The sequence below is a fragment of the Myzus persicae genome, unplaced genomic scaffold (assembly GCF_001856785.1).
Source record: "Myzus persicae strain clone G006 unplaced genomic scaffold, MPER_G0061.0, whole genome shotgun sequence".
NCBI classification, from domain to species: Eukaryota; Metazoa; Arthropoda; class Insecta; order Hemiptera; family Aphididae; genus Myzus; species Myzus persicae.
In genome coordinates this window covers 165,888-185,010 of record NW_019104400.1, presented here as the reverse complement: position 1 = coordinate 185,010, position 19,123 = coordinate 165,888, and the positions used below count along the sequence as shown (strand labels likewise).

At 29.4% G+C, this 19,123-nt stretch overlaps 1 protein-coding gene across 2 annotated transcripts; it reads left to right on the top strand.

Moving 5' to 3' along the window:
- The first annotated feature begins 1,686 nt into the window (after window positions 1–1,686).
- On the top strand, window positions 1,687–15,470 carry LOC111041901 (UDP-glucose 6-dehydrogenase). 2 transcript variants are annotated; one of them, XM_022326354.1, is made up of 10 exons: window positions 1,687–1,926; window positions 9,423–9,609; window positions 9,677–9,814; window positions 12,225–12,389; window positions 12,637–12,834; window positions 12,917–13,064; window positions 13,172–13,266; window positions 13,352–13,555; window positions 14,154–14,309; window positions 14,722–15,470. In XM_022326354.1, the coding sequence occupies exons 2-10, from the start codon at window positions 9,451–9,453 to the stop codon at window positions 14,848–14,850; spliced, it is 1,392 nt and encodes a 463-aa protein (XP_022182046.1). In that variant the 5' UTR covers window positions 1,687–1,926; window positions 9,423–9,450; the 3' UTR covers window positions 14,851–15,470. The 2 variants fall into 2 exon arrangements, with proteins under 2 accessions (XP_022182046.1, XP_022182045.1); XM_022326353.1 differs by having other exon boundaries at window positions 1,688–1,926; window positions 9,415–9,609.
- Window positions 15,471–19,123: the final 3,653 nt, after the last annotated feature.

Here is a 19,123-nt window from a genome sequence, read left to right as displayed (position 1 = left end):
ATACACAACATTACTGTTATCCCATTGGTTCTTAAAATATGCGTTCACCGTAAACAATTTTAACTAGATAGTAGAAATTCTAAAAACGCTATTGGACTGTTACTATATCGTATCGGACGTGTTCACGTACAACGTTTTTCGTGGTTCTATAGTAAATAACCTGTCCAATCTGGGTTTGGTATATTATAAATTATAATGTTGGATATTGGTCACGGTTGTTTTACATTGGGCATTGGTAAACACCGTAATCACTAGAGCTCTGCAAGGGTTATTTTTTTTCGGCCCGAAACAGCCTGAAACTTAAATTGAAAATTTGTACCCTCCCAGGCCCGTGACTTATAAAGTAAGATTGGGGACAACATGAGACTATCAGAAAAATATTGCATATTACTACTCAGTCCACCTACATCCATTAAAAGCAAGAGAGAGAAGTTTAACCATAAAGATATAACACATTTTTTAGAAAGAATGGTTATACACCTTGGTGCTATTTTATATACAGGCATAGAATATAGGTGTTGGCTATCTGTTTCTAACAATGCAGACACTAAGGCAGAGTATGTGGGATGCGCTGTCCATGTAATATATAAATATGTGGATAGGTATGTCAATGGTTGAAATATTTTTCAACTTTACGTAACCTGTAGTGCATAAATTGGTCGATAACAAGAAGTTACGAATCAAGGAGTATCGTCGTACAACGTTAAGCTAACACGGCAGAAGTTGAATATAGGTAATTCTTTACAAAATACTTATAAAAAAAAAAATAGGTATTCTCTTCAATAATAATCTTATAATATTGCTTATCGATTTCTTGGGTGGCTATAGAATACTTTTACAACCCCGATATTTGTTGTGGGTTGTAAGTGCGACATCCAGACCCCTGCAGTTTACGCCACTGACTCGGACCGTAAGGTCGAAATGCCACAATGCCGCATACTATAATAAGCGTAGTATAGTATACCTTATGTCGATCAACCTAAATCCTTGTCACTGTACATCGCACTACCATCGCAACTGATGATCCTATTTTCCTAACCAGTATAATAACATAGATCCAAGTATGGGTGCGCGTGCAATGTCGAGAAGTATAGACCATTCAGCCGTCTTATAATAATAATAATAATAGTAATAATAATAATAATAATAATAATAGTAATAATAATTAATAACTACAAAGTGTAATGCGTTAGACAAGCGTATTCATACACTCGGTTAAGGTTGTTCTTAATTTTTTTTTTTATTCACTTCCCACCGGTCTCTCTCTACGCGACAGACGACAGTTCCACCACCACCTCACGTCGTCGCCGAAACATGTGCGGTGAGCCCCGTCAACAGGTACAATAACAACTCGTATTGTACACTGCCATAAAATATTATAATATAACGCATGGAACGCAATAATAAATAATATTGTAGCGTCCGAGACGTCCCAAGAAACTAGACGACGACGCGCCGTAGCGTCGCAAACGGAGCAGCGTGGCCACTGGCGTCTGGTAGCAGTCCGTATTCCGTACGCGTCAACGGCCGCAGGCCGACCCTCCCCCACCGCCACAAACATCAACATAGCGTAGCCCGGGCAACGCGTGGCCACGTCAGCCGCTGCCGTCGCCGCCGCCGCCGCCGCCGGATCAGCTCGTGCAACTCCGCCGTCACCGACTCTCGGTGCTACGCCGCAACGACCGTGTCGCCACCGCCGCCGTCGAGCGTACCACTGTGTGCGTGTCCGTCGATCCGTTCGCGTTACCGTGTCCGGCCGTGAGTGTTCGTTGGTGTGTGTGCGCGCGCGCGCCGTAGATCGATAAAACGCACCGTCTGCCCTGCTGCGCTTCTGTTGCTACACGCCGACCGCTTATCACCGTCAGTGAGCGACGTTATCACGCTGCCGGTCCAACACGCCAAGTTCTGATACCACCCACGTCCACGGTAATAATTTGCCCGAGTATTATAATATTACATTTACGCGCGTGTGCTGTCTGATATCGTTTCACGTTAATACCGACCTGGGTGTGTGGACGTCTTAACGATAAATATAATATTGTGTATAATAAATGTATAGTAAACTGGACGTGTCCTTGCGTTCGTGTTCCCATAACGAGTTCCCGACGAGAGTCATCCTTTATGGGTGTATTTTCGGTTTTTTCGATTTCGTCCCGTTCGACGCAGTAGCTTATTGTTGGATATCGCCCATTATTATTTATTAGGCATACTATTGATTATGAACACAAGAACACTAGTAGAAGGTTCTAATTTTAGAAGTCAATTCGATGAATGTACGATGAACGTGGTAAATCATTAGGAAACGATGGTGTTCTTGCAGGATGAGTATTACCCAGTGCATTTTTTAAGGAATTTTCACTGGGCGATAAAACTATACTCTCAAAATAAATATTAAATTATATTACAAAAAAATTTTGCATGCTCGCCCCTCATAATTATTAAAAATATTATTAATATTAATATACATTTGTATTATTATAAATACTAATGCTATAAAGTAGAAGTAAATGATAAAACCTCATAAAAGCTAGTTATAAAATATTTAAAATAAAAGAAAATTTAAAGGAAGGTATATTACTTATTCGTGACTAAAATGTTTTTTTTACCCATGTGTACAGCCAACTAGGCGACAGAATATTTTTACTGGGTGACATTTGTGTCGCCTACTTTATTAGTTTAAAAAATGCACTGGTTTTATCTACCCGCTGCTGAGAATTGATGATCCGAGTACAAAATACCGTGTATTTTTAATTACATTTTTTAAGCCTTGGTGTCTGAGACCATCGGCTGCAATATAACGTATTATATCGCGTTGAGTGTCGACTCTCGGTAATCCTTTGAGTTAAAAACAAAAAGGTAAAATTACCAAGGTTCAGGACTCTAGGAGTAGTTTGTACGTGGCGTTTGCGGGCTTGGCCGCTGTAGTTATTGGCTCAGTTGTGTGGGTCGTGGACCACGTAATACTTTAATACAGAGGATCGAGTGTTGTCTAGGACTTAATAATTCGAGTGTGCCGCATGACGTGTAAAGCCACGTACTTAATAATAGGCATAAGGCACCGGTCTGTCACAAGTATAAGTACTTATACTAAATATCATGGAACTATTGACATAATATATTATTATTGTTAAATTGCACTTGTGTAACAACTAATAAGTGACATTATCGTTTCTCTGAGTGGTTGATTCAGTAGAAATAATTTATGATTTATGATATATTGATATTCGCATCTGTTCAAACTATTTATAGAGGTGTAATACAATGTGATGTATCACAATAAACAGTAGAGCTTAATACATTGAAATTTGAAATGTATTATGCATAATGTTTTGCGTCGATGCGTGGTAGTCGTACACGTGCGATTTTTGTTCCGTTCACGCGAGTTCATCTCGTCCAGTTAGCCCGCCCAACGGATCGTGTTTTTATCATTGCGACATAATATTATTCACGAAGACACGAACCGGTGTGCGAGTCTGATGACGACGACACAGCGGTTTTCTCGAAAATGCAATTGAGTTACAGTAATGACTAATAATATTGCATACATCGGGGAGGGTAAACTACTTTAGACTATATTGTCATTATAAATCAATATTGTTGTGCGAATGTTTTTGACGACGTTATAACTTATAATGGCTCATAACAAAAAGTCAAAAACTAATAAACTAATATTTAGTATATATTTAGCTTCACCGTTCATCCATATGGACTTTCTGATATCTAAATCTTATGCTCGGAATTCCTATATCATCAATAATTACAAATACACGTCATATGTACTTGTTGGGAAGTAGCTGCAGGTGGTGCCTACCATAGTACCATGTATTTATAATGTTATGTATTAGGTTATATGTATAGTATAATATATATATATATATGGATAATGTATATGGATATAATATAATATGCATTTATATACCTATTACATCAGGTATTGAGATTTGAGATGTATACCACACACGACGAGAGAAGACGTCTACCACATTTAGTAGTGTTTTTTCTGCTGCTTCAGACGTTTACCAAGAAAACAGGATGTGATTGAAGTGGGTACAGGATAATAATAATAATTGAACAACTACCTTCACGTCATAATGTTTGGTGCACGGTTATCTGCACAGTGTAGGTATAATATAGCCGTGGCTTAGTACTTAAGTGCTTTCTTATTATTAAGGATTTCTGGAATAGATATTATAAAATAGAAATATGCACAGGCGGACTTTCGGCTGAATTTGTAGGGGGCCTAGAATAATCCAATAAATATTAATGCAGTAATCCTTCGAATAGTTTTAATTTGGAGGGGGAGTTGAAATTTGTAGGCTCGTCTAAGGCCCTAGCCCCCCCTGAATGCCTGCCTCTGGAAATATGTAAGCCTTTAAATTATAATATTTATCTTTTACATTTTTAAGCATTTGTTCAACCGCTCTGAATTATCCAATTATTAACACTTCATTAAACATTAAAAGGTTCATTGTTAAAATCAAAATATTTTTTGAATAATAATTGTTATGATATAATCAAATAACTAATAAGAAGTAACTAAATACTAATAACAAATAATGGTATATTATTCTAAATTATTACTTCAATATTCTTTATGAGTTATGACCATACAAAATAGTATACGGTCCACATATGTTTGTATAAGGATCATGATAATATGTTATAACCATCATGTGCACAGTACCATTAACTATGGTCTTATTTATTATCATGATAATACTCATGTATTGTATGAAGACATACATTCTTGCATTACACTGAAATCATTATTTTTTGTTAAATGTGTAAAAAAATCATAAACACGTAGTATATCACTAAGTCATTTACAATTTAAACATTTTAAACTATAGATTTGTAGAATATGACTAGTATAAACATAAAGTTTAATTGTTATACTAAGAAACGGTATACAATTCATGTACCTATTACAAATATTTGAGTTTCAGTTAGTAGGTACAATATACTTTGCTGTATTTTGCATTTGAAGAATTAGAATCGTTCAATGTATAAACTAATGCAAAAGTTAATTTTTATTTTAAAACACGTAATAAATGCAATTAATAAGAGTAATAATTTATATGGTTGCATTAAAGTTGTAAACTTCTATTACTTTTTCCTTCTATTACCTTCATCCTTCACATACCTCTAAGACACTGATATAATACCTATCTATTATGTTACTCAGAATGCGCATAAGTTGGTACACCAACACTATATTAAATCGGCTGTAATCATCCATCGACCAACAGGAGATCAGACAAGTTCATTAATCATTCGGTCTGTATTTTCCTTTAAGGTTCATTAGCTAAGTTGTCTAGAAACGGTAGAATAACTAATTAATTCAATCCAGTTACGACTATTTAACAAGTACATTTTTACTATGTAACGAAATGAACTTTAGATTGTCAATAAATATTTATTTTAACTTTTTAATTTAATTAATTTAATTTCAAATTGGTAAACTGGTAAAGTCAACAACAGAAACACGTACAATAAACTAGAAGTATAACATTTTTACAATCGTGTACAGTGTACTTATCTCCAAAATGTAGTAAGTACCTAAAACCTAACTAGCAACTACATAATTCATGATAATTTATATTACATAATATATCATAAACAATAAACATTATTTCACTAAAACACTAATCTTCGTTGAATTTATATTTCTACATTCTACTCAATTTGTTCTATCATATTATATATACCTTGTTTTTATAAATAATTTTAGTTTCCACAAGTCGAATTGCTATATATTCATAAAATATTAATACTTATAGTGGAATATTTAGGGGGGGGGGAGTGCAAACCCGGATCAAGACATTTTGAGGCCCTGGGGCCAAAATTTTAAATGAGGCCCCTGTACGAAAAAAAAATGTATGTTTTATGTACTTACCTATTATAATAATAATAAATATATATAAGTACATAGTAATAAATAACTAATAACTTTATTTATAATTCATAATTTACAAGTTTTTTCCTTGCTTTTGTTTGACAAAATTCTTTAATAATTGCTTCATTATCAATTGTTTGAAAAATGTCGTTTTCTGATGACAATAATATCATAAGCGCCCTCAAATTTTCTTGTTTTAATGTTGACCTGTATTTGTTCTTTACTCTAGTTAGTTTTGAAAAAGCTCTTTCGGCCGAACAGCCTGAACTTGGCATAGTTAAATAAATTTTTAGTGCAATGTATAAATTGGGAAAGACATCAATTAATTCATTTTTATTAAACCATTTCCAAAGATCAATTATATTAAAAGGTTCTGTCTGTTCATAGTCTCCAATTGATGGTTTGCAAATGGAAAAATACTCTTTAAACTGTTTAATTTCAATTTTTATATAAATATCTACATCTTCCTTGTAGGACGTAGGTCAATATAAAGCTCTCAATACTTTGTTCAATGTCATTTTCTTCATTAATTGTGTCAGCAATTGGAACACACAACTTTGTAACAAATAAAAAATTATCTGATTTATGCAATGTACAGCCTCCTATAACGAAAAAAGTAATGGACAAATCTGAGGCCCCTAAATAAACTCCAATTATCAAGGCCCAGGGGCCATGCCCCCCCTGGCCTCCCCTTAATTCGGGCTTGGGGGAGTGCTTTGGAGCAGAAGCCCCACCGTAAATTACCTAGATATCAGGAATCACGTAGAACTAAACGTATTAATAGTAGACTACTACTAAAAATAGGTTAAATTTGTTTTTACTCCGAAGTTGTTCATGATGAGTACCTAAGAAGCTTTATTATCAACATTCCATAAAAAATCTTAGAACTTCCGCTGAACACTTGTAAATCTACAAGTGTAAGATTAAATTTGTAGTTGTGCTTATAGGTAATTAATCATCATACTCCATATACTCTGAAAGTTTCAAATCAAAATTAAATATTGTTATTTTAAATTAATAGGTTTTTTATTTTTCTTGTCTACCAATATTGCCTGTACATATTTTTTCAGTAATGTCGATACATTTAATAATTTATTTAAAATCATTTTAAATTGATTAAAATAGAAAAAGATTTTGTTTATGATGTTGTAATGAAATATTGTTTATGCATGACTTAATTATTTCATGTAAAAAAAAAAATACTTTTTCCTCTTGTACCATCAGTCCTCATATACATTCATACTATTCATATTGTTTGTAAACATGTATCAATTAATGTATGACATCAAGTATAACATAATAGTACAAGGTAATAGTGTAATACTATTAATGCTTCCTATTAATCATCAATGATGTAACTACCTCTACGATACATTAGTATGAGCTATACTAACTATACTAACTATACTTCTTAACTAGTTAAGAATATTTATTTAAAAGAAGCTTAAGGTCTTGAGGTAAATACGCCACACTACATTTATTACCATAGATATATAAAACTACGTAGTACTACTAGATAATGTTTATTACTTACAGGCAACATTTTTCAAAAAAGGCCAGCCATGGCCCGACTTTAACATGGATTTAGGCGCCCCTGAAAAACCCATATTTATACCCAGTATCTATGCTCAGTAAAAAAAATATAATATTATACAAACAATATATTTTACAGATGTAAACATTTTCAATTTAGTACGAACGTTAGTTGTACAATTAATTGATGGGTTGGTATAATGATTTTAAATTCATAAAGAAATGAAAAACCATTTAGAAGTATCTATATTATCCGGTAAGTATACAGTTTAAAAGTGCACTGTTGTGTTCCATCTGATATTTTGATTATTTAAATATAATTAGATGAAAATTAATTTTATCAAAAAAAAAAATATTCAATCGTTGTATGTCAGTGTTACATAGGGCTCAAAAGTTATTGGAGTTACATAGGTATTTTTCTAAATGTTTTCGATTTATAGCAGACCAAGCTAAAAATCTATTTCATACTTCAATACAAACAATGACGAGTTCAAAAACGAAAATGTATAATATATATTTTTGCTAATGTTGTAACATGTAGAAAAAAGTGCATATAATATATCTATTTCTCAATATTTTTTTATTAATCTTTATGCATATTTAATATATCCTTGTATTATCTATGTATTGTATACTCAATTATAAACAAAAATTGGTGTTTGTATTTTTTTTTTAATTTTTGCAAACAAGCAAAAAGCCGAATTTTTTCTGAGTAACCATATGTTTAATAATGCATTACGTTTTTGTTATGGTCTAGCCACGATGACGTAGTATTATGTTTTTTGTCTAACTAGTTTTTGCCCAAAATGTCATTAATATCTTACTTATATTTTATATTTTATATACTGATATGCTATTATGCAACTTTTTGATGTGTGTACCTAATACCTATATATCTTCCATATTAGTATGTATATTTTATCTGTTTAAAATTCTATAACTACCGATCATTCGTATTGTATAATATGTTTATGATTAATGTAAGATTTGCAAAAATATTGTAATTGAAAATATAATGTTAACGCCATTATACAGATAAGTAAATTCGTTTAGTTCATCTTTATTTTCATGAATAATAACTATTTAATTAATAAATGGCATAATCATTAATTTTCTGAAAATTTATCAACGTCAAACATATTTTGCCATGTTTAATCTCATTTAAAATTCATGTAACTGTATAAATAAATCTATTTTTTGAGGATATTTTTTATGAATGCAGGTACCTATATAGTATATACCTATATAAATGTATTAAAATATTTATTATTCTCTCCTGGACACTAGTGGACAGTTCTGGTAATTATTATAGTATATTAGTGATAATTTAAAATAATAGAAATAATAAGCAACATAATTGCCAAAATGATACTAATAACCAATAAGTTATAAATTAAAACATTCAATTATTTTATCTATTTTCATTTCCGTACACATGTATGTAATATATTATTATATACAATAAATATATATGTATATATACTATACATAAGTACGTTGTAGCTGAACGTCGGTTGGTATCTAACCACTACTGATATAGTGATGTATTGTATAAATAAAATGAAATCATGAATATAATGTAAAGCATACGGTACACATCAACACACGAGAATGTATGATTCATGAGTTATCAAATATCTTTAAAAAACGCTCTAAAACCATTAACTATCGACTCGGTTATTTGCGTCTTATAAAATAAATATAATGTACACAATAAGTGCCTCACAACCTCCGTAAAAATAGTAAAAACGCTATTACTGAAACAAGTTCCCACACTGTCTTAGACATTAGAGATGAGACAATACCTATTGCACACAATATTACACAAATTAAAATTATTTTATTATTTTAATATTTTAAAGTACTAACTGTTACTATTTTACGTTTGATCGTACATTTCAACATTTCTATCATGTCCTATTACCTATGTTAATTATTTATGAAGAATGGGTGTTCATGTTTTAATTGAATACATTTGTTTTAAGTCTAACAGGTTTTCATAAGCTGCCAGAGATTATACTATGGCGGTCACAAAAATATGCTGTATAGGTGCTGGATATGTTGGTGGGCCAACATGCAGTGTAATAGCAATGCAGTGTCCCCACATAAAAGTCACGGTGGTAGACATAAGTGCTCATCGTATTTCTCAGTGGAACTCAGAAAAATTGCCCATTTACGAAGTGATTAAAAATACTACGTCGTATTTTATATTTTTCATATTTATACTCAACATAATTTCATTTTTAGCCTGGACTCGATGACATTGTAAAAAAACGCAGAAATGTAAACTTGTTCTTTTCTACAAACATCGAAGAAGCTATTCAAGAAGCAGATTTAGTTTTTATTTCTGTAAACACCCCTACAAAGACTTTTGGAGTGGGCAAAGTAAGTAGAGTGTACATTTAACTACTACAAAATGTACGATTAGATGTATAGGACATAGGTAGGTACTCTTCTATAATAATATATCGTATAATAATTATACCGGTAATGTGCTTCGTCATTGGGTAGGTTACTGCAATGGGTGGCTATAAATTTGAATTCGATGATTTAAAAATGATTCTCAACGGGGACGATATAAGGATATTTTATAGTCTATGTTATTTATAAGTAATTGATTTTCTTTTAGTGATTTTAGAGATCAGCTATTTGTTGAGTTAATAAAAATATTAGATTATTTATTAATATATCTTCAACTTATAACTTTATAAGTCACTAAGTCAATACCTGTACTAGATATAAGTACAGATACCAGTAGAATGGTATGAATAAGTTCGTGGCAATATAGTTTGAAATTAATGTAAACATTTTGTAAATTTAATTGAATACAGAAAATAATAATATAGGTACGTAATTGTAAAACGTTTCAAGTTCTTAAGGTGATTGATTAATAATAATTTAAATAATAATTCAAATCGTTAGATAAAAAATAGCTATGTTTGTTGAAGTACCTATTAAATTTCATCAATATTTGGACTTCAAATGTTCTTAGAAAAAATTGTCTATGTATTTTCAATATGTTTAGAGTGTAGTGAGAACAATTCATAATGGACTTTGAATTAGATTTTCAATCTTTTTGACCGAAAAAGATATATCAGCATTCATCAAAAAAAAAAAAAAAAATTCTAAAATGACAAATGATTATAGGTAAATAGCTTAAAGTTAGTCTAAATATTTTTGTACAAAAGTGATAATTCAAGTTATAGTAGTTTAGAGTTACCACGTTTATTAAATTTGAATAAAATTATCAATAACTATTTGAAGAAAAATCGTTTTTTATATATATTTATAATATTGTGTCGTCATAAATTTGAACTTAAAAAGGTTATAAAAAATAATGTTAACTATGTTTTTTTGATAATTTTAATTACTATATGAACATATTATTAATATAAGTCATCTTATACTCAATTATCAAGCTTCTTGGCTTAGAAATAAATAATTTATCAATGTAAATCGTAAAAAAACTATACCTAAAGTATATACAATTTAAAATATCTGTAGTTCAACAAAGCCAAAAATCAATTTTTTAAAAATGATATCATGTCTACATTTTAAAAGATTGAATTAAATTGATATGTAAAAAATAATTATGTATGAATACATCTACGGTTATTCATATTTGAATGGTTACAATAAATTGAATAAAATAACAAAATTGTATTATGAATCAACTGATATTGCATAAGTATTCCAGTTTAATTTCCCCAGTTTTTTTTTCGAAAAGTAGGTAATAATTATCAAATTTTCTACCAGAAAAGCAGAAACCACCCTCTAAGCCTGAAGCATAATTAATGCACGTTCGAAAAAAAATAATCATAACATTAGGTTTTATATTAATTATCTATACATAGGTATTGTTCGCAATTTTTCGTGGAATATTACACATGATCAGAATTATTTGGAAAACTATTTGTTTCATTTTAGAAATTCGTTGGTCCAAACCGGTGTAAAATTATCCCCATACAATTCCCGGATAATGAACAATGTGCAAACATCCCGGTGCGTTTTTTCACACCGGTTCCAGCGAATAATGTTATTGTAATTATAATATAATATAATTTTATTGAAAACAATAAAAAACGAATACCTATATAACTGATAAGGAATTAAGGATGCACACTATGCGCAGCCAACAAGCATCCAATGAACCTTTCTTCTTTGTTGGATCGTTTATTTTGATGCAAAAAATGAGGCCATAAAATATAAAAGGCGTATCACATCTATTCACAAAATTTAAATTTATACATCTTAGGTAGACGCATTAAAATTACTATAGGCAGTTTCTTGACAATAGAATAAAGAATTGTAAATTTTGATGACACATTAAAATTTAGAATAGAGTGCTTTATACTTTATATAGACTTGTAGAGTAAAATCATCGTCAGCAAAATTAAAAAAAGAATGATTAATAATTCCAGCTCAAGTTTGACTTAAATTTTGAATATTATGCTAATAGTATCCGATTATAATAATGTAAATATTTGGTGGAACTAAATAGATTATATAGATATTAAATTGAATAAAAATATTCTGTTTTCAAATTGAAAATCTAGTTGAAACGTGTCTCGTACTTTTTTACATATTTATTAATTATTAAGCAAATGAGGGGGACACAAAGGAGATGACACAGCCATTTTAAATTCTTGTGAAATTACTTAAATTGTTCCTATATATGTTAAGTCAAGGCAACCTTTGATTTTGTCTAATTGTACAAGCGAAGATACCATTTTATTAAAAAAACGCCGAACATGGGTATAACTTGATATTAATTTTTTTCTGCCATTTATTATAGGGACGTGCTGCCGACTTAACATACGTTGAAAACTGTGCTAGGACTATTGCTCAAGTTTCAACTAGTGATAAAATTGTAGTGGAAAAAAGTACAGTACCAGTACGTGCAGCGGAGAGCATATTAAAAATTTTAAGTGCTAATCACAAGCCGAATGTTAAATTTCAAGTAAGTAAATATGCCTGCGTTACATACCTGCATATGTTTTTAGTAGTTAGTACTAAGATGATTCAATATATTGTATCATACCATTTTACTATCTGTAATTTACCTTGACGCGTACAAAGTAAATATATAATAAATAATACAATTTGTTTATCTTCTTTCGAAATGTTTTATCTCGTAAGAGTTAAAATTTGAATGTAACACATTTTAAGTTGTAACTGTGAATTAAAATATACGTTTGTTTATATAGGTATTATCTAATCCCGAGTTCTTGTCTGAAGGCGTGGCTGTTGAAAACTTATTAAATGCTGATCGAGTTCTTATAGGGCACGAAGAGACCGCCGATGGCTTATGGGCTTTTAAGGAACTCAGCAAAGTTTACTTGAATTGGATACCCGAGGCAAAAATCCTCAGGACAAACACTTGGTCTTCGGAACTTACCAAATTGGTAAATTCAAAGCGTGTTTTGTTGTGTTTTAGGTAATATGATAATATAGTAATATACTTATCGAAATGTATTATGTCCACAGGCGGCTAATGCATTTCTAGCTCAACGGATTTCTAGCATTAACTCAATGTCAGTGATATGTGAAGCGACTGGTGCAGATGTCAGTGAGGTGGCTAAGGGCATAGGTCTCGATTCCAGAATTGGGCCCAAATTTTTGCAAGCGTCAGTTGGTAAATATTATTCGTGTGAATCATTGTTTCCTGATTTTTGATTTGAGAACTTAAATTTGTTTTGAATTGCTGGTCACAGTTTGCCTAAAAACAAAATTATGTTTAAGGTTTTGGAGGCAGTTGTTTTCAAAAAGATCTACTAAATTTAGTTTACATATGTGAATGTTTAAATCTTCCACAAGTAGCTATTTATTGGCAACAAGTAATAATCGTTCTATTTATAATTTTATTACCTAGTCTTATAATACCTAACAAATACAATTATTGTGATTTATTTTCATCTACAGGTACTTGACATGAATGTTTATCAAAAATCTAGATTTTCAAACAAAGTTATCGAATCATTGTTTAATACGGTCACTGGTAAAAAAATAACAATATTTGGATTTGCGTTTAAAAAAGACACAGGTGACACTCGTGAGTCACCGGCGATACATGTTGCAAAGACGTTACTTGATGAAGGAGCAAAACTGAATATTTATGACCCGAAGGTGAGTTGGAAGAACAATAGTAGTATAAGAAGAGATATAAAATGTGAAACTCTATAAAAGGAAAAAACAACATTTGATGAGGATGCTGTTTTTTCCTAATGATCGATGTAAAATACCTACGGTTATTTATAATTTTCATTATTTATAGTACCTATACAGCTCATTCTGATCCATAGGTAATTAAAATGGATTTTTATTCAGTATTATTAAAAAACCATAAATACTTTAAATTCTTAAAAATTTATTAAAATTATGAATGTAAATAATAATTTATCTCATTTATTTAAATGTATGTTTAATAGTTATATTATAATACATTAGTTTTTATAATTTTATTTTCTATCTACAAATCACAGTTATAAGTTAATTAACAGAATATTACTTATTAATACAATAAATAAAATAAATGGTAAATAATTTTACTTACAACATTAATTTAATTTAAACATAATTATGTGAAATTTGCTTTAAAATAAGTTGAACAGAATATTGTCACAAAATACCTAGGTATCATCTGATTATCATAGGTATTTATCGGATCATCAGTATGGTAGTATTAGTACATAATATGTTTATTAAAATAAATCATTGATCTTAGGTGGAACCAGAGCAAATCAAAAAAGACCTCACACACCCTTACGTTACTGATAATCCAGAAAATGTAATTAAGTCTATTGAAATTCACAATAACCCATACACAGCTGCAGACTCGACACACGCTATCGTAATATGTACCGAATGGGACGAATTTGTGGTAATTTCTTATGAAATAATTATTTTATTTATAGTCTAATTAGTTTCACATAAATTTAAAGTTGTTAAGTATAATTACTCAATTTAATTAAAATTGTACCATACAAAATATAAACCATTTAATTTTATAACAAATTGTTTTTGTCCATTATTAGGATTTATACCAACTACATTATTATATTTTTATGTTATATGTATAATCATACATCAATTTAAAAATTAGAATTTTACATTTAAAATGTATGTATATGATTCTGATAAGTCATCCAAACGTAAAGAAAAATACATATTTTCTAATGTTTTAATGTAAAATACACATTTATTTCCAATGAAAAATATTATAATCAATGGTCTAAGCAGTGGGACTCTTAAAATAGTTATTTCTAATCAATCAATGTATTATTATGTTCTAGAACTTGGACTATGAAAAAATTTATAAACATATGATAAAACCAGCATTTATTTTTGATGGTCGCAAGATTCTGAACCATGAAATCATGGCCACAATTGGTTTTCAAGTTCATACAATTGGAAAACGTTGAATTTTAAAACGTATGACATTTATTATTGTCTTCCATTTAACCATATCGATTAAGTATTCTTGGCACTACCAGAAAATATCAGTAATTATATTAAATATTTATATTTTTTTACATTTATATTTCATAGTTTATTCATAACCTTAAACATATTTTTGATAAATGTATACATGACTTGGCCTCATACTTAAAATAAGAAATTAATTATTATAAGTATACCTACTATATGATATTTATGTCATTTTTATGTATTATTTTTTTAAGCCTATTATTGTGTACCTATTATGATTTACTTTAATTGTTGTAAGAAAATTACTACTTAATGCAAACACAAAATGATAAATATCTTTTCTTTTAGTTTATAAAAATATGTCTATTATAATATATGCACAGATTATTTTATAAAAAGTATTATCTATTGTTCTGTTTTCGTTCTAACTAAATGTAATACATTTTTATATTTTAACATACAGAGTTATCTAAAAATCATGTTAAATTAAAATTTTATTGAATTGTTTTTATGTTATATTAGATTATTCAAATTTGGGAACACATTCTGAGCCGAGACATGTATGATACATTTATTGATTTTACAATAATTGAATAATGCTTGTTTGTCTATTTATTATTAGAATATTATATTACCTAAATGGTTTACTTTTTGAAATAAAATAACATGATATAATGGTCTAGAAGTTGGATTATAATAAAATTTATAAATAATAATTATTAATTAAAATTACGATAAAACTAGCATTTATTTTTTGATTAAGTAAAGATTCTGAATCATAAAACTAGGCCAAAATTAATTTCCAAGTTCATAGATTCATACTGATTGGAAAACATTTAATTTTAAAATGTAGGTATGGCATATTTTGTGATCTTGTTAGTATCTTGAATTTTTATTATTATTGATAAATTATTCATTTTATTTGTTGCTGTTTAAAGGAAAGGTTACTTCTATACAAGTGGAACTTAAATTAAAAAAGCATAACAAAACAAATAGTAGGCCCTTACGAGTGACAACTGATGGTTGTAGTTACATTTCAAAAATACATCCTGAAATTTGCTTGTTGGGTTATTGAGTTGATTCACTTTCAGCAACGATAGAAAAAAATATCAAAAATGTTAAGTGCCTATAATAAGCTCAAAAAGAATAAAACATTTTTTAAAATTATACTATGTACCTATCCATTTAAAATGTTAGTATACACATTAGTTAAAATTGTCAAGTATCTACAGTTATTCATTTCTGAATTAAGTACAACAAAATTAGGTAGGAGATTGATTTTGTCAAAAACTGGTTTCGAGTGAAAATTTTTGTTTTCCCCTAATTTTTTCTATTTTTCCTAAATATTAAAAAAAGTAAATGAGTCGTAGGTACTTAGAATTATCAACTTTTGAGATCTTCTCCCTCACCAAAAAAAAAAGTACAAAAACCAACCGTCCAACTAGATTCACTTTTTGATCAGAAAAGATATTGAAGTACAATATTGAAGCATATTTTCTACTAAAAAAGTGTTTGAACTGGGTCTATAGACATAAAAAAACACACCATAGTATAATTTTTACTCTTAGAATCTAAAAAAAAATGATTTAAAATGCGGTTACAAAATATTAGATAATAGATTGGTAGTAGGTGTAGACAATGTATACACATGTAAATCAAAATATAAATATACAAATAAATATATATTATATAGAATGAAGTCATATCCATTAATCATTTCTTACATCTCCATGCCTCTATCTATTCTTTCTGCTGGACAGGTAAAGTTTTTGTTCTATGTAAATTATATAGACAAAAAAGAAAATTAGAGGTATCTATTTGATGAAATATTCTTCTATTCCCATTCAATATACATGGTATAAACTGTTATTTAGAGTCTATTAACATCAACTTCAAATGTCTATAAAATTGTTTTTTGATATTTTTATTGTATGAAAAACAATTGTATTACATTTATATATTGAATTTACATTATTTCCAAGTGATTTTAACAAATATTGTTAAAATTTTAACTTCAAACAATTAGGTATATTAAACAAATGTATTTATGATAGGTATTTTAAAATTGCTATACATAAGATAAACTTATGAGGAAATTTGTATTATATTTTCAAGTTTTTTGACCGAGAAAAACAATTTTCCAACATTTAGTTACCAATTAGAAAACAATTTTAAATGCCTAAACAATAAATATTTTGAAAATTACACTGTATGAAACTATAAGAGTTTAAGCAATAAATTAATAGTGGATTGTTTTAAGTTTCTAGAACGTTGTTATACTTCACGATTTATCCACTTTTGTGTTAGAATTGACAACTTGAATGTAGTTAGTGGACATATGCTTTAGGCATTTAGGTGTGACTTGACTTCATCCGCAGCGGCATCATTGCCAAGCTAATAACCGGTGCTACCTTAATGAACCGAAAAAAGCCCTATACACTCAAGGCTGCATTTTTTTAAAGCCCCCCCCCCCTCCCCGATGAAAAATACAGCCCTGAATTACACAACCTAGCTACAAACCAAAAATAATACAACAATAATATCCAATTATAATATCCTATTTCACTTCACCAAGCCTTCAATGACGAGAACACGGCCGCAATCAGTTTATTCTTCACTAACATAAAATCAAACCACCCATTGTAAATACCCTTTTATGTAAAATGTACCAAATGTATTATATGTAAAATCGCTCTCTCTTGTTATTCTTTTTTCAACAAATGTAGGCTAAAAATCTTTGTTGTTGAAGCCTAACTTTATAAAAAAAAAAATATATCCAATATACGTGAACTGTACCGTCGTTCGTCTGAACCTTTATTACAATATAGGTTTTCCCAGAATTGGGAACATATATTTATAAGTAAATAATAATTAATAATTATAACAATAAAAAGACAATTTTTTTCTTTAAAGCTGTAACCCAGACCAAGTTTAAGCTCGGTTGACTGGCACCTTACATGAAAATTGCAGGGGCAGCCGACAGTCGACACCCTAGGTTGCCATCGTTGACACAAGACATGCCTATGTTTGTGTAGTAAATATTTGTTTGTTTTTGAGTTACGTACAAAACATATCTAATCCAATTATTAACAACCTACTGAATTCTACAAAATGGAACCTTCACGTTCACACTATTTCGTTTCAAACCGTAATAAAGATTAATACCTAGATTATAATTATCTTACTTATAAGCAAGTAATTACTAGTAAGATATTATATCATTGTGTATGGGTGAATTAATGTTTTTAAAGACCTCCAGATGTGTGGTGGATTTTTTGTTACAACTGCAACAAACTTACATTTTATAAAACCATTTACGTAATAAGTCTCTACCAGAAACATACCAAATCCCGGTCATCACAGTAGCGGTCATATCATTTTGTCAAGGAGGGGGGGGGAAGGTATTTATTATGGGTGATATTTTAACATGCACCATTTCATTATTATAAATATAATTTATGGTTATCAGATCTTAAACATTGAAAAAAAGGCCATAAGGGAATCTATACTCCTCATCTCCCTCCTTCCATTGTGACCACTACTGAGTCACCATATGCTATTGAAAGTTATACACTTATTAATATTACACCTAAATTCAGCTGTTTCTTATACTTAGGTGATTCAATGTGCAGTTTTCTGTTGAGCACAAAAAAACTGACTCAACGCTATTTTAAAAATCGTCATCAAACTAAAATATTAATAAAAAAAACAAATTATGACCATAACATGTAATTTATTATTAAAATAAAATACTTTAAAAATTGAATATTTTGTTTTAAAAGGAAAATTTTAAATTTTGAACATAATAATTTTGGTTTGCTTAAGCGTAAAATATTTGACCTGAATAAGTGAATAACAATAGAATTTAACTTAATTTAATAGGTAACAATTCAATTCATTATTCATAATTGAACAATTTATTATTACTATAATTAATTTAAAAAAGGCTATTGTAGTTACACTAAGTACGTTTTTTTGACTATTACATTTCACTTAAATAATAAACATAAATTAAAATAAATCATTAAAAAATATATGGCACTAAAGTCAACAACTTTAGAATACTTTTAAAATTATTCTATAAAATTAGATACTTTATGTATGTGTCGTCATATGACAGTAACCGGTATTTATCACATATGCATTTGTTTATACATTTTATCATACATTCTTCTTCAGAAGTTTAAGATTTACAACACAACTTTGAAATTAATATGCCCAGGGTTCAAAAAAAAAATTTTGTTGAACGAAAAAAAAATTTAACAT

Coding starts and splice junctions, on each gene's coding strand:
- LOC111041901 (XM_022326354.1), top strand. CDS start 9,451: ATGGCGGTCACAAAAATATGCTGTATAGGTGCTGGATATGTTGGTGGG. Junction 13,556..14,153: donor TGAATATTTATGACCCGAAG/GTGAGTTGGAAG, acceptor CATTGATCTTAG/GTGGAACCAGAGCAAATCAA. Junction 14,310..14,721: donor CCGAATGGGACGAATTTGTG/GTAATTTCTTAT, acceptor ATTATGTTCTAG/AACTTGGACTATGAAAAAAT.